Below are 15,744 nucleotides of genomic sequence, written 5' to 3' on the forward strand. Positions count from 1 at the left end.
TATGTGATCCACATGCGTTGAACACTAAAACCAATCTCTATCATGGGGTGTCATAAACTTTGATAATTTTCCATTTTTTTTTCTCATCCATTGAATGTAATCAGTCCAAGGTAAATTTCCAAATAGTGAAGACTACATACAGTGTTTGGTGAATATAAAAAGGCGAAGGGAAGTTAAAGATTGGTGCAGAAGTGTGAGAGAATGGAGGAGTTAAAGGAAAAGGTGAGTGAAAAGGAAACAGAGAAAATAAAGTACAGAGGAGTAAGAAGGAGGCCATGGGGAAAGTTTGCAGCAGAGATTAGAGATTCAGCTAGAAATGGAGCTCGCGTGTGGCTTGGGACCTTTAACACTGCTGAGGAAGCAGCAAGAGCTTATGATCGTGCTGCCTTTGAAATGAGAGGTGCTATGGCCATTCTCAACTTCCCACATGAACACCCTCCTTTCACTTCATCATCTAAAACTGAACATGCTAAACAAGTTGTCGTATTTGAGTGTCTCGATGACAAATTGTTGGAGGAACTCCTTGATTGTGATCACAAAAACATGAATCACAACTTCGCCAACTAGGAACATATGTTCCGACATTTTTAATCCTAGATTGCTGTCTGTGCAGTGCTCTTGTTCAATTAAATCGACCAATCGCGCAAAGTGCTTTTGTGGGGACTATAAAATTTGAGTCATTTCACATCACGTTAATGTGAAGTGGATAAAGTAGAGTTCGGTTAAGTTGGAAGGGAATTTAATCTTTCTTTTTAAGTGACATCGGTTTTCAATTACTTATCAGTTTTATCGATAATTAGTAATAAATGAGAAAAAATATTAAGGGTTTATGGTGACATTTTTTTCTCTAATTATGTTTTATTGGTTTATTTATTTACCAAAATTAAACTTGAAACTTATTCAAATGTTAGTAACCATATGGAACTTCAGGCACAACGATAAGAGTATATAACAAGATAAGTCTTGTGCGTAAAATGAGAGTTCCATCGTTGTCTTTTTAAACAAGGCACAACAAATAATAAAAAAATGGCGACACCCGTGGCCAACAATAGAGTGTGTCCTATCTATAAAATGCGCTAGATTCACTTAACTATGACAAGAATTAAAATAAAATAGTTGGTGGGATTACGTTAAAGGCATGCTATAACTACGAACGAATTATGGTTACTGTGTGCGTAAATATTTTATTAAATCTAATTTAATTTATTTTTTCTTAGTGGTGTTGGTATAATCCGCTACATTTTAAATAAAATATATGGATAACTTAAAAAAAAATTATGGCGGCGACCATCTAGATCCTAGATTCTACTATTTAATGGTGTGTATATATATCATGGTTACGTATTTTTTATAGTATAGTTGAATAAAATAGGCTTTTCATTTTTTTTTGCCTTCTTATTTATTTTATACTATTTGTTCATAATGCCTAAAGCGTCAATATAGCGGCTTTACTAAAAAAAAGGAAACTCGTATTTTATTTGATGGCATTTGTTTGCTATTTTTTATGCCCTTAAGATCGTTTTAGGACAAGAGGGAGGAAGTTACTTCATAATAACAGTGCGAGAGGAAGAAAGAAAAATAGGTTTAAGGATGGAATTTTTCAAAGAGAAAATATGAAAAGTTTACACGTTATGTTATTATATATATATATATATATATATATATATATATATGTAGTAACTACCAAAAATTGTTTAAGAAGAGTAATTGTTTTGTATTTATAATTAATAACTATAAAATATTCTAAAATTTCATACTCCAATCAATAAGAAAGCAAAACTTAATACCTTCAAAAGTTTCAATTTAAGACCATTTTGTATAGTTTCAATTTAATTTTTTTTTCTGTTTTGTTGACATGTTTGTTTCATTTAAATTTTCTAGAATATATTTACCATCAAATTTAGTTTTATTTGAGTCTTAAAAAGAGTATTGATGATGTTTGATTAATTATTAGGTGATTGATTAAATTGTGTTTTTAGTTTATATTAGATAGTTGATTAATTTTAGATTCATTAGATGTTGTATGTTTAAATAATGGTTTAATGTCTCCGTAGGTCCCTATTTTGGTCATGAATTTTAAATAGGCCCTCTTTCTTTTCTGTGTATCAATGAAGTCCTTGGTTTTGTAAAATTTAATCAATTAGAGGTCTGCCGTTAAATTGGACAAACGGTCGTAAGAGTATTGGTTACGTGACATGGTCACTGCAGTTACTAAGCAGATGTGGCATTTAAAAGAATTTTTGTATTAAATAAAGAAGAAGGAACAAAAGTATAATCAGTTTTGGGTAAGGGTATACTAGGAAAAAAGAAAAAATTAAAGGGCAAGACGTTTTAATTGAGGAATGCAACTGAGATTGGGAAAACAAATTGGGGATTTTTATTATTAGGGTTCGCGTGAGGGAAGAAAAATCGCGATCTTTGTTCGAGTTGAAGCAGTAAGGTTCATCGGTGAAGAAGATGTAGTTGGAAGCGGCAGAGTGCATGCAGGGGTTCGTGTCAGTCCCCACATTAGCCAACATTGTCCAAACCGGAACCTGGTAAATAAGCATGGCAAGTTTCGGCATGCAGCAGACTAAGTTCAGTAATAATAACTCAACATTTGCAGCACGTTTAGATGCATGGAGAAATCTGGCAGCTTGAAATTAAAGATCTTTTGGCCACGTCATTTGGTTTGCTTTGGTTTGCTTTGGTTTGCTTTATTCCAGTATCACCTGCACTCATCGTAATGATGTCTCTATTTTCATTTTGTCATCAAGGGTGACAACCAAGTTATGGGCGTCATCAAGCAGCTTCCAAACATGGCGCTTCGAATAGAAGAAAAAATGGGATTTTTTCCCTCACGCGAACCCTAATAGTTCGTTGCCCCAATTTGTTTTCCCAATCTCAGTTGCATTTTTCAATTAAAGAGGGAAGTCCTGAAAGTTTTTCAATTTTCCTAGTATGTCCTTACCAAAAAGTGATTATACCTCTGTGCATACGAATTATTTCATACAAAAATCCTTTTAAATGTCACGTGTGCTTAGTAGATGCACTGACCATGCCACGTAACCAATATTGTTACGGCCGTTTGTCCAATTTAACGGCAGACCTCTAATTGATTAAATTTTACAAAAATAAAGACTTCATTGATACGCCGGAAAGAAAGATGACCTATTTGAAATTCATGACCAAAATAAGGATCTACGTTGACATTAAACCTTAAATAATTTTAGCTTATTTAATGATTGGATTCTTACATGATTGACTTTCTTAGATGTCTGTTTTCAACATTGATATCAATTTGACATCTTCAACTAAGATGTTAAAATTTCTTCTGATATTAAAAGTAAAAAATAACAAATATCAAAAATCGTTTTTTAGTACTTACCACATTTAATCATCATAAACCTCCTATAACCAGTCCTCTCAGTTCACCCTAAAAAAAACCACCTTTACATCTTTTTCTTAACAGCCAATTGTAACAACTCCATTTAGCATATTTGAACAAAACTAACCGCTTTGTTTATCTATTCTCCCAATTCATTGTTATTTCTTTCCAGTTTTAATACACATTTTTGGATAAAAGCACTAGTCAAAAAATTAACATTTAGAGTGTTACTTATTTATCTTATACTTTCACTTATGTCAAATTAAATATATTTTTTTCATAACCTTTTCATTCCTAAATATAAGTTTATGTTTTTATCGTATACACACAAGTATTGCCCTCGTACTCTTTAAAGTTGGAATTAGGCCTTGATAAGGAAAAAAATATGTGGAAAATATATGGGTCTTTTCAAGAGAGAATAACCGAAAATATAACATTAACCTACTTATAAGAGATTAATACCATCTCCAATCAAAAAACTCTAAAACAATAAGTTTATTGATTTTATTTCTTATATGGTGTTCAATTTTTTCATTTTTACTTAATATGACTTAAACTCATATTTGGATTTTTCAATAATCTTTCAAGTGAGTCTCTTCACAATTGACATATTTTCTTTGAGTTAACCACAAATACTTCTTATTTGTATAGTCAATAATTATAATGAGACACACTTGACCCTCCCTCAAGAAGACTATAGATACAAAAATATGTTTGAACCTATCACCAAAACTAATTAACCATCTCTGATATCACTAATGAGTCTTCCCAAAAAAGATTAATATAAAAATACAATACAAATAAGACATGTTCAATCCACGTATAAGAAATTGACATTACTTCCATCTTAAAATCTCTAGATAATTTATAGATTTTTTTTCTTATTGTGTTTAACTTTTTTTCCTTTAATTATTTAACGTGCGATTTAAATTTACACTTAATTTTTTTTTAACTATTATATTCTTATTATTGTAATGCACTATGCTATATAGATCCTCTTATAAGAGATATAAAATGTATATTTGCTACATGGTTAACCGCTAAAGCTCTGACTTCTGCTAGGTTCTATACTATAATTCAATGGAGTAACATTTAGTGCTGCAATTGAGGAATAAGACATGATTGTCCAAAGAAAACTGAAGATGTATATAAAGTATTCTGAAATGACAATGTTGTCTCTTCTGATTTTATGAATTATCGTATGTTATATATATATATATATATATATATATATATATATATATATATATATATATATATATATATATATATATATATATATATATATATATATATATATTGGTTCGAAAGTTTTTGAAATATTCATGTAAAATACAGCAAATTAAAATTATTCTGAGTGTATAGAAGGTATAATATTTTTCAATTAATAGCATATAATTTATTTTAAACACAACTTTAATATTTGTGTGGCATTATATAGTAAACAAACGACCCAATTAAGTAATTAATTATGCAAACAAGTGAACAAAAATCTTAAAATAGTCAATTCATGCAACAAATTTTCATCGCAGTCATTTCATACTAGAAAGAAAATTCTACGTGTGATGAGGCGGCGCGGTTCAAATTCGTCCAACCTTTCCCTGCAATTGAACCTTTGGTTCAATCCTTTGAAATTGCATTATTTGACTCACGTGCGCAAAGTGCAAAGTAGTAGTACTCCAAGCCTAGGAAAGTTTAACGAGGACTGGGTCCTATCATTTCTTTATTTCAATTGAACTATATTCTCATAATTTAAAATGCAGTGCCATCCTCCTTGTCCACTATTCTTAACTCAATCTTTCTTAATTAATTCACTCCCAATTTGAACGTCCTTTTTTTATAACCCATTTGTTAATTCAGCTCACAAATCCCTTCACTTTTCACCGGATATATAAACTTCAAGCCTCTTGATTTTTCTATGTAGAAAAAATAAATACAAACAGAGAAGGTAAATTCATATTTTCATCTTCAGAAATGGATTTTAATTCATCGTTGTTTTCGATCAACAACAATGCAACAAATGAATCGTCCTTATCGTTACAAGAGCACACCTCTGATATCACACACGATGGTTCAAATCCACAGCCTCTGTCTATAGGCCCAACGAAGAAAGAGAGGAAACCCTATAGAGGAGTAAGAAGAAGGCCATGGGGAAAATTCGCAGCAGAAATACGAGACCCTACAAGAAATGGTGTTCGAGTATGGATTGGAACATTTGACACTGCTGAAGAAGCTGCTTTAGCTTATGACCAAGCAGCTTTCTTGACAAGGGGTGTTCTTGCTACCCTTAACTTTTCAGCACAAAAGGTAGTGGAGTCCCTCCAAGACATGGGTTTCAAGGCACTCAGAAATGGTGTCTCACCCTTGTTGGAACTCAAAAGGATGCACGTGATGAGAACGAAATCTAGGGTTAGCAGGAGTGGTGCTAAAAAGGTTAAAAGGGTTTGCACCAAATTGAAACCGGATCCTATTGCTGAAACTGTGTTGGTCTTGGAGGATTTGGGTCCTGAATACCTAGAGCAACTTTTGACCTTCACTTCCCCTGGTTCTTGGTCCTGAATTTCTGGAGATGTTTCAAACAATTCATTCAAACTCATTCATTCATAGCTTGTTTATTCTTTAGGTTCACTCCTTTGTTAATTCATTTATTTTCTTCTTTCCATTTTGCATACTGAAAGAAAATTTTTAAAAGATACTCCCATTGATTTTTCATTAAATATTACCGATATATATAAAGTTCCTTTAGATATCAAAAGAATATTATATATAATTGAGAACTATATAAATATTTGTATATGGATTAGGACACGTCTAGCTGTCATATTATTTATATATTTTTTGTCAATAAAAAAACTACCTATAATGAGACAAGTGAAGTTTTAAAATGTATATATCACTCATGTGAAGATGTATGTGCGTGTCTCTTTATCTGATTCCCGAATAATAATTAAGTATTAATAAATGTTATATACAATTTTTGGATTGTTACCATTAGCATTTTTTTTATAAAAATTTGATAAATAAAAAGCAATATAAAAGTCAACTGCAAAAATCAACGTATTGAGTAGAATCAACGTATCTCATTACATAAGAATTGATGTTTAAGAATTATTAAATTATGAATATTGAGTAGCATGTTTTCAAAAAATTAAAAAACCGTTTTAATAAAAGAATAATTTATTATGGCCTTAAATATGTTCGATAATTTTATTTTAAGATAAAAGTAAAAAAAATTTTAAAAAATCTGAAACTCTTTCTTACAAAAATAAAATACGGTATTATAGCGAAATCAATTTTAGTTAAAAAATAAATATTTCTTTTCACATACGTATCGCTTTTTACTTTTATAAAAATGTCCTAAAATCAGAACACATTTTAACAATATATTTTAAGCACAATTAAAGATGCCATTATTTAGCAAAAGTACTTTTCGAGGAAAGTAAAGTATGCAAAATTAGGGAAATAGATTGCAATGATATTAAAAAGGAAATAATTAGTGTTATATAATAATAAATAAAACATAATTGAAGAAAAATAGAAAGATAGAAATAGGTGACACATTATGATAAAACTATTGAATTTTTAAAATGAGATACATATTCAAGATACGGATAATACTATTTGTTTCTTCTAAAATTGATATATAATCCATATTAATAACATGGATAAAAAGAATACATTATTGAAACAACTTTTTATTTATGTTTATTATATTATTACAATTTTCAAATTTAATGAGATTTTTTTTTATAAAAATTTACAAAAAATTGTTCTGTGAATTTTTTAAAATTTTATGTAGTATTTGAGAAAAAAATTTCGAAAAATTTAAGTACAACAAATATTCATTATTAATACTTGAGAGAAAATACTAGTATTTGAATATAAAATGAAATGTATCCTTCCTTATTATATTTTATTTTAATTATATTAGTTGATATAAAATCTGGTAACATTTTTCTTTTGTGACAAAATACTGAACTTTCAGACAAATTCTAACTTTATTTTAGAATTTAAAATATAGTTTTAATTCAAATCTATATAATCAATTTACAAGGTGAAATGCAATTTTCACTTTTATACTGTATTTTCAACAATATATGAACTATGTAAGATCTCATATGGACTAGACAAATCGCTGAGAAAAATATAGCTCAAGAATGAGGATTATAGTGATTTGTATGTTGCAACATCTAGCGTATTAGCTGTGGGACTGGTGGATTACGTTTCGTGATATAATTTTCTTTATTTCTTTAAAGTTTTGATCAAATTCGACGGCTTATTCCTAGTCAAAAAAATAGGATTAAAATAAGAAGACGGTTGCATCATAACCTTGTTTACAGCGAGGTTGTTTTCATTTGGACAAAACTTATATATATATATATATATATATATATATATATATATATATATATATATATATATATATATATATATATATATAAAATAAAAATATACTGTGTATGAATAATTGGTATAATGAATAGTAAATATTTTAATATTCATTTATAAAAAGGTTGAGTTTGGTATATCTAGTTAACTCAAATAAAATTAAAATTTAATTTATATTTTATTAAGTTAAATTTAATTAAAATTAAAATAAATTTTATTTTATTAGGTTAAATTTAATTAAAATTAAATTTTAATTTATATTTTATATATTTTTTTTAATTTTATTTAAATTTGTTTATCTCTACTTATCTATAAACTAATACACTAACTATAATAAATTTTAAGCTGTGAAAAATAGAATAATTTTGATTTTATAAACTTTAGTATACATGTCAATCCCTTCAAAAAGAAGTAAATAGGTTACTTTTTTTTATATTTTCCTGTTTTTATTAACAATTTTAAGAAATATGCTGTCAGAAAAAGAAGAAGAAAAGATGAAATTTGAACGCGGAGTTCATTGAAAACATATATTTTACGAAAATCGATTGAATCAATAGACGAAAATGAGATTTAACCAAGTTAAATTATTAAATAAAGCAAAACTCACTTAGAATAAAACACATATAATTTCATGATATTTTTTTTCATTTCTTCAAAATGAAAGTGAACTAAATAATCATGAAATTCATCCAATTTGAAAGTGATTAAAGATATGTACATAGGTTGGACTTTAAAAAGTTAAGTCAGTCTTATATTTTTGTCCGGATTAAGCTTAGATTAAATATTTCTTCATTAAAGTAATAAAGATGGAAATATTTATTGGTAAAGTTAGAAGAGAAATAAAGGACTGTGGATTCAACGTATATAAAAAAAAAATTGCACTTTCAACTTAGCTTTAGTTTAATTCTTTAAAGCACAGTAAATAACAAGTGTATAATACATATACTCGGTACCAAGAACACATAATACTCTGAATTCCTTGAGATATGTCAGGATCGAGTACTAACAGATTATTACGTGCTACTTCAAGAAATATAACAAATTAAGACTCAAACACAATGAGATAGAAGAAAAATGGGTAGGATCTTTTTTAGTCGTATATTATTACATGCACCACTTTAGCAGCCACAACAATTTTACGCTTTAAAGAATTTACAGAGCAATATAAAGTAATTGTCATGATATATAATACATAATAGATTTTATTTTAAAATCTTTCTATCACTGATTTTTTTTGTTTTTATTTATTTACAAATCTCTCAATTTACTAAGATAGATACTAATGTATTAAATTGCTTTCATATTTATGTGATTTTTTCCCTAGATTATCTTAAAAATTGGTAAAATTTGAATTTTTAGCAAAATTTTCTTCAATTTCATAAAATATTTGCGTAAAAATATAACAAAAATATAAAAGAAAATCTAGCAATAACTTTGTCTAACATGCAATTAGCCTAGTCATTAAGTTATACAATAAGATATACAAAAGTAATTAATTTTGTCTCATAAGTATATAATTAATTGTTCAAGATTACAAGATTAAATAAAATTGATATATAATAAATGGATCAAATTACATCTTACAACTTAATTTTATAAATATTTAGTCAGATTAGCCCACTTTTTAATATAATATTAAAGTTATTTGAAATTTATAATAGGAAAAAATTTACTATTAGTATAACTTCATGTTTAAAATATATAAATATGAAAAATATATTGAAGATTACATATCAACTATAAATAAAACAGATATACATTATATGAGGTTATCCACTTCTGACCTTAAGATTAATATTTTGAAGTTATTAAATAGTGGTAATCATTAAAAGAAATTACTATTAACCATCTACTATATATCAAATCCAGTTATGTTGATCTACTTTTAATCACTTACATGGAATACGTAAAACTAAAAAACTAAACATATAGTTAAAGAATATATCCGAATGGAGCATGGCTACGTGAACATTTTCCGAAACTTACTCCATCGTCATTATCATTCAATTTGTAATTCAACTTCCTCGTGTTCAACTCTTTCAAAGGGTGTGAGTTCCTGGAACCTGCATACCAGGATTAAAAAACATGTCCATGAAATCAGCAACAAAATAACGTTATATATATATAAAGACGGAGGGACCGGAAAAAATTTGAATAATTTAGAAAAACGTTGTCGGAATGCTTCTAGAAGTGGAGTCACTGAGGCAATGAATCATAGTCATAATAACATGATGACAAGCATACACTGCACTATATATAGACGAATCCCATTTGTTGGGAGCAAGCAACATGGCTTCCCCTTTCTTTCAGCATTCAGATTGGGGCACATTGAAGGAGAATTGTGATATTTTGTTTGAACCATTTTCAAGCAAAGATATTTGTTGTGACCCTTTCCATGACTCTCTTTCCTTTGATATGATTGAGCACTCCAGAGATCTACAGGAACCGAGTGAAGTGATTGAAGCTGTGGAAAGTAATAAGAAGTGTTATATTGGGGTAAGGAGAAGACCGTGGGGAAGGTTTGCAGCGGAGATCAGAGACGCCACGAGGAAAGGTACCAGAGTTTGGCTTGGAACGTTTTCTAATGCAGAAGAAGCTGCTTTGGCTTATGATCAAGCTGCATTTCTCATGAGAGGATCAACTGCACTAATCAATTTTCCTGTCAAAAGGGTTATAGAGTCTTTACATGACCTCAATTACTTTGGTTGCAACCATGGCTGCTCTCCGGCATTGGAACTCAAAAAGAGGCACAACATCCGACGAAAACCAAGCTGGATTTGGAATGATCGAATGTTGTGCTGTTGCAGGACTTTGGAGCTCAATAGACACTTCATATCATATCACAGTGCAACCTCTACTTGCTCCATAAATAAATATAAAATATAAAATAAACATGGTATTTTCAACACTTGAAGGATTATAAATTTTCTTCTTCCTCTTTCTTCAAAAAATAACTCTACTAAAACCCTTTGGTTTATCCAATTAAATTATCCTAGCAACGCTCTGGAATAAATTTGTTTCAAGAGATTTCCTTCTGATGAAGCTTCTTTCATGTTTTCATTTTACTTTTTCTTACAAATAAGGTTATATTAAACAATATCCTTATCAACTGTAATATCTCAACTTGCAATTTATGTCATGATTCATCTCTATAATATTAATTATTATTAATTGTGATAATTTAAACATATAATAGTGCTTAAACATCCTTATTTTCAAAATACGTGTAAAACCCATGAAAAAATTTATAATAGTAAATTTTAGCATTTTATTAGTAATAATAATTTTAATGGATAGAAAAATATAAATTTTGGATATAAAATTATAGTAATTTTATAAGGAGAAGTTAAAATTTTTGATAACTTATTTAGTAAATTTTTTAAAAAAATCGAATAGTAAAAATTGAATAGTGAATAGTAAAAAGTGAATAGTAAAAAGTGAATAGTAAAAAGTGAATAGTAAATAGTAAAAATAAATTTTCAGCATTTGGATTCCTTAGCATGGAAGTAAGTAGTAGGTAGAAATTAGGATCAGATTTGGTGAGAAAATGATTGAAATATTATTTTTAAATAATATTAAAATAATAAATAATATTAAAATATTAATGAATAGTAAATTTTTTTTACTATAAATAGCCATAGGAGGGAAGGGTATTTTGCACCAAGAAAAGAGGAATCAAGTGAGAGCTTGAGAAATAGAGAAGAAAGAGTTAGGGAGAAATTTTTAGTTGCAAGAAGAGTAGAGGTTCTGAAGGGTTTCGGGGGAAACAAATTCGGAGCAGGAGATTAAGTCTGGAATAGAGGTAGGGGAGCTAACTTTTCTAAGCTTTTATATTATGATTTAGTACTGTTTTATTACTATTCATGTCTTGAAATTATGTATGAATATTGTTAATGCTTACTGTATGTTTATCTATATTGATATTCGGTATAAATATTATATGCTGTTGTTTTGAATCTGTTAATAAGAAATTTGTTAAAAACTAGTTGAGGAACACTTTGGCTAAGGAAAGACTTGGTACTTAAGTTGTCCATTGTGACGCACCTCTCTTTCCTGGAAGTCTACTCGACAGGTTTTTAACTTAAATCTTGTGTACAGATTATGTACTGTTAAATTATCATGTAATATATCTTGTTGGAATATATTCAGTTTGTATGATTCCTGAAATGATTGAAGTTTATTTGATTTGAATTTATGCATCTACACATGTATGAGTATTACGGGGAAATGTCGTAAGGGTATAATATGAGTCGAGGAATGTGAGTATGGTATGAGTCTCGCGGAGAGATTCTGTAATGTCAGGGTATGTGTATGAGGATTAGGGGTAGATTTCGTAATGGTATAATATGAGTTGAGGAATATGAGTATGGCATGAGTCTCGTGGAGAGATTCAGTAATATTATAGTATTTGTGTATATGTTGATGTTGAGGGTCCCGTAGTTGGAGGTTATCCTGATACTCTAATAATCATCTAGTCTCAAGTAGAGAGGGATGAATTATGTGGTGAGAGGAGCAGGAGGTCCTGGTCTATGTGCCGGTTTTGGACATAGTGAGGGGACTAACCTTGTGAATGGTATGAAGTATTTTGGAAGTGTATTTGTAAGAAGAAGTAGAAGTCATTCCAAGTGCATAACCTCCCGTGACCGCTCATCAACGTATCATCCGGATGAGTGTCTATTGGGTATTGTGGTATTTATTGGGTATTGTGGGACGAGTGTCTAATAGGAATTGTGGTACGATGGTATGAGGGTGTTTGACATAATTATTATATGATGTTTGTATCGAAGTAATTATGCATGTCTTATAAATGATTTGTTGCATGTTAGCTCACCCTACTTGTTTGTGTTTTGTGTTTGGGTATGTGCGATGATCGTATAATTCGTTATACGGGAGCAGATGAAGGAATGTCGCCTCACATAGTACCAAGGAAAGGGAGGAGTAGAAGAACTATAATTAGAATCTTTTTACATGTATAGACTTATATCAACTAGGAAATTTTAAAGGGTGAGATTACGGAATGTTACCGTAAATGTAATGTTAATTATCAAGTGTGAAAATTTGGGATGTTACATTAATGTGAAAAGTTGGGATGTTACATTAATGTGAGAATTTGGGATGTTACAATACGTGCTAACGTCTTAGTAACCGATGAAAAATTATAGTGACGAAAATTATGTAAGAGTATTATCCTTAAGATTTGAATGTAATGAAATGATTTATCAACAACTATTTTAAAAACTAAACACTTAAACTAATTTAAGCATAGCTAAAAGTAAATAAAACTTGTACAGATAAAACGTACAAATTAATAATTTTGTCACAAAATATTTAATGATAAATTTTATGGATACACAATTATTGTTATAAAAAGAGACATTACATTATTATTTGAGTTTTTCTTAAGATTAAAGATATGGTAACACATTAACATTTGTTTGATATATATTATAAGAATAAAATAATTATAAAAAATAAATTCTTGTATTTGTAAAAGAAAAAATAATAATAATAAAAGTAATATCAATTAAATATAAAAAATTTGTATATATAAAAAATAGTATTATACTTTTCTTAAAAGTATGACATTGACTCTTTTGTCCAGTAAAAGTAAAAATATGATTTAAGTTTATAATCATCTTTGACTAATCTAACCTTTTTCAAATTTTGTGATCGATTTTGTTCCTGTTGTCACTGATATAGACGGAAAGTGTACCATCACAAAGCATAATATTTTCACCTATTTTAAATGTATTATATTATAAACTGTCATACATCATCGTCATTTAAAATACATAGATGATTGATTAAAACACGTGTAGTTTTCATTTGTGATGAATATTTTCTATCACAAATGTATAATTTACACATTGTAAGAGGTAAATCCATTGCAAGAAGACAACTTATGAAAAAGTCATAAATTAATTTTAATTTATGTTTATATATACGTGTAACATCTTATTTTTAGTCGTTTATAATTGACAAAATAAAACATTATAAAATTCATAAAATTAATATAAATAATATAAATTTATCTTAAGTTATAGATATAATATATTTTATAATTATGGTTATTTATTTTATAATTATATTAATATTATATCTATAATTTGAGACAAATTTATTTTATTTTATCAATTATAATATACTAAAAATAAGATATTATATTTTGGTATTAATGTAAAAAATTAAATTTATGAAATTATTGAATTATTAAATTATTAAATTATTATTATGAAATCATCCTCTTTCTATGGATTTTTTTATCGGTAATTTCACTTTATCAATAATTTTTTCCAAACTTTTTTTTTAGTGTTTAGTAAAGAAAAATATTAACAAGATTATGAACATATATTTCTACTAGTAATAGATTTGTCAGCAAAATTTATTAATAATTAAAATAAATTTTAAGAGTTTTATTATTAAAATATATTTTCATAGATGGTAAATTTGTCAGCAAAAATAGTTAATAATTAATTTTTGTTGTAATCTATCAATAAAATACATTGTAAACTAGTGAGAAGAAAGAAGGAGTTAAGCAAGAAAGAAAAGATAAATCCGTAATTCCATTAAATTTTATAATAGTACTATAACATAAAAAGCTTATATATAATTTGAATTAATTTAGAATGTATTCATTTAAGCAAAATCATGAATACCATGGACCAAATACCATAAAGTTGTTCCCCGCGACTTATCCTATTGTGTGTGTCTTCTACCTTGTGGCCAAAAATACTTTCTGAAACTTTTTTTTTTCGAGTTCTTCTTGAAGCTATTTTATTTCATTCGTTTGATGCATAGATGAAAGAAAAATTGAAATGTCATTTCACTGTCACAAACATCAAAAGGAAAAACCTAAATCCGACAAATGTTACATCATTAAGCTGTTTCTCATTCTATATTGTGAAAGAAAAAAAAACTAATTAATTTTTTTGAGAGAAGTTAATTATGCATAAAATTAACCAATATTTTTATATTAATATATAATAATATAATTAATAAAAAACCACCAACTATTGGAAGATCATCTAATTAATTTCTTAAGTCTAAATATGTCTCAATTGCCATTAGATGGTTACATTAAAATCGTTGGTAATATAACCCATTTTAAGAAGGAAAAAAAATCTACTTACAAGTACAATAAAAAGTCAACTTAATTACATTCTTGGTAGTCGCTGAAAAATTTATGGCCATAGATATGTTGAGTGCTGGACCAAGATGAAATATATAATCCAGAGATCAGAAAATAATGAGGATCAAACTTTTCGCAAATAAACGTAGTTGACCTCTTCCTGTCAAAAAGTCAACCCATCATATGTCTATTTTTCCCTACATAACCTAGTTACTATTCTCTCGAAGCAAGATTCAACTGAATATTTTCATGAGAGTTAAAGCACAGAGAACTGTTCAAAAGTGACCATAAATCACTATAATTAGGGCAAGTCAATGTTAACATTTATACTCTAATAAAAATAACATAAGATAAATTCGTATAATCTCTACTAAAACGCCTTAGAAAAGTTTATATTAAAAACTACTTATCTGTATATGAAATACAGAACTTTGACGAAAAGTATTTAAACAGTTAATTAGTGCAGAATCATAAGCGTGGTCCACTTTAATTACCATATTGTGAGTTACTTCACTTGTAAATAAATATAATAAATTGCATTGAATTTGAGAACATTAGAACTACATATAATTGCAAAAATGTCTTAAGATTTAAAAGCCGCCATTAGAGGCATGTAGCAGGTTTGGTTGTCTTGTCTTGAACCTTAAATTAGAAGGAACAAAGGGAAAGATGACGAATAAGAAATAGTGATTCATGTATCTGCTTTCTATTGAAGACTACGATGAGGGAACATTAAAATACGAAAAAAGTGCAGGTCTTATTCATATGGGGACCAAACTTACTTAAATACTGTTATATGATAGATGAATATTATATTTTATTTTTTATGTCAAAAATCAAGACTATATATGCTCCCGTG

General features: G+C 28.2%; 3 protein-coding genes across 3 annotated transcripts; all 3 read left to right on the plus strand.

The window, feature by feature from the left end:
- Positions 1-201: 201 nt before the first annotated feature.
- LOC108347933 (ethylene-responsive transcription factor ERF095) lies at positions 202-838 on the plus strand. The gene has a single exon (XM_017587394.2). The coding sequence runs from the start codon at positions 202-204 to the stop codon at positions 565-567; it is 366 nt and encodes a 121-aa protein (XP_017442883.1). The 3' UTR covers positions 568-838.
- Positions 839-5,341: 4,503 nt separating this feature from the next.
- LOC108347934 (ethylene-responsive transcription factor 1B) lies at positions 5,342-5,929 on the plus strand. The gene has a single exon (XM_017587395.2). The coding sequence runs from the start codon at positions 5,342-5,344 to the stop codon at positions 5,924-5,926; it is 585 nt and encodes a 194-aa protein (XP_017442884.1). The 3' UTR covers positions 5,927-5,929.
- Positions 5,930-10,045: 4,116 nt separating this feature from the next.
- Positions 10,046-10,581, plus strand: LOC108347935 (ethylene-responsive transcription factor ERF094). Its single transcript, XM_017587396.1, has 2 exons — positions 10,046-10,426; positions 10,564-10,581. Exons 1-2 carry the CDS (start codon positions 10,046-10,048, stop codon positions 10,579-10,581), a joined length of 399 nt encoding a protein of 132 aa, XP_017442885.1.
- The last annotated feature ends 5,163 nt before the right edge of the window (positions 10,582-15,744 follow it).

Source organism: Vigna angularis, chromosome 2, assembly GCF_016808095.1.
Source record: "Vigna angularis cultivar LongXiaoDou No.4 chromosome 2, ASM1680809v1, whole genome shotgun sequence".
Classification (NCBI taxonomy): Eukaryota; Viridiplantae; Streptophyta; class Magnoliopsida; order Fabales; family Fabaceae; genus Vigna; species Vigna angularis.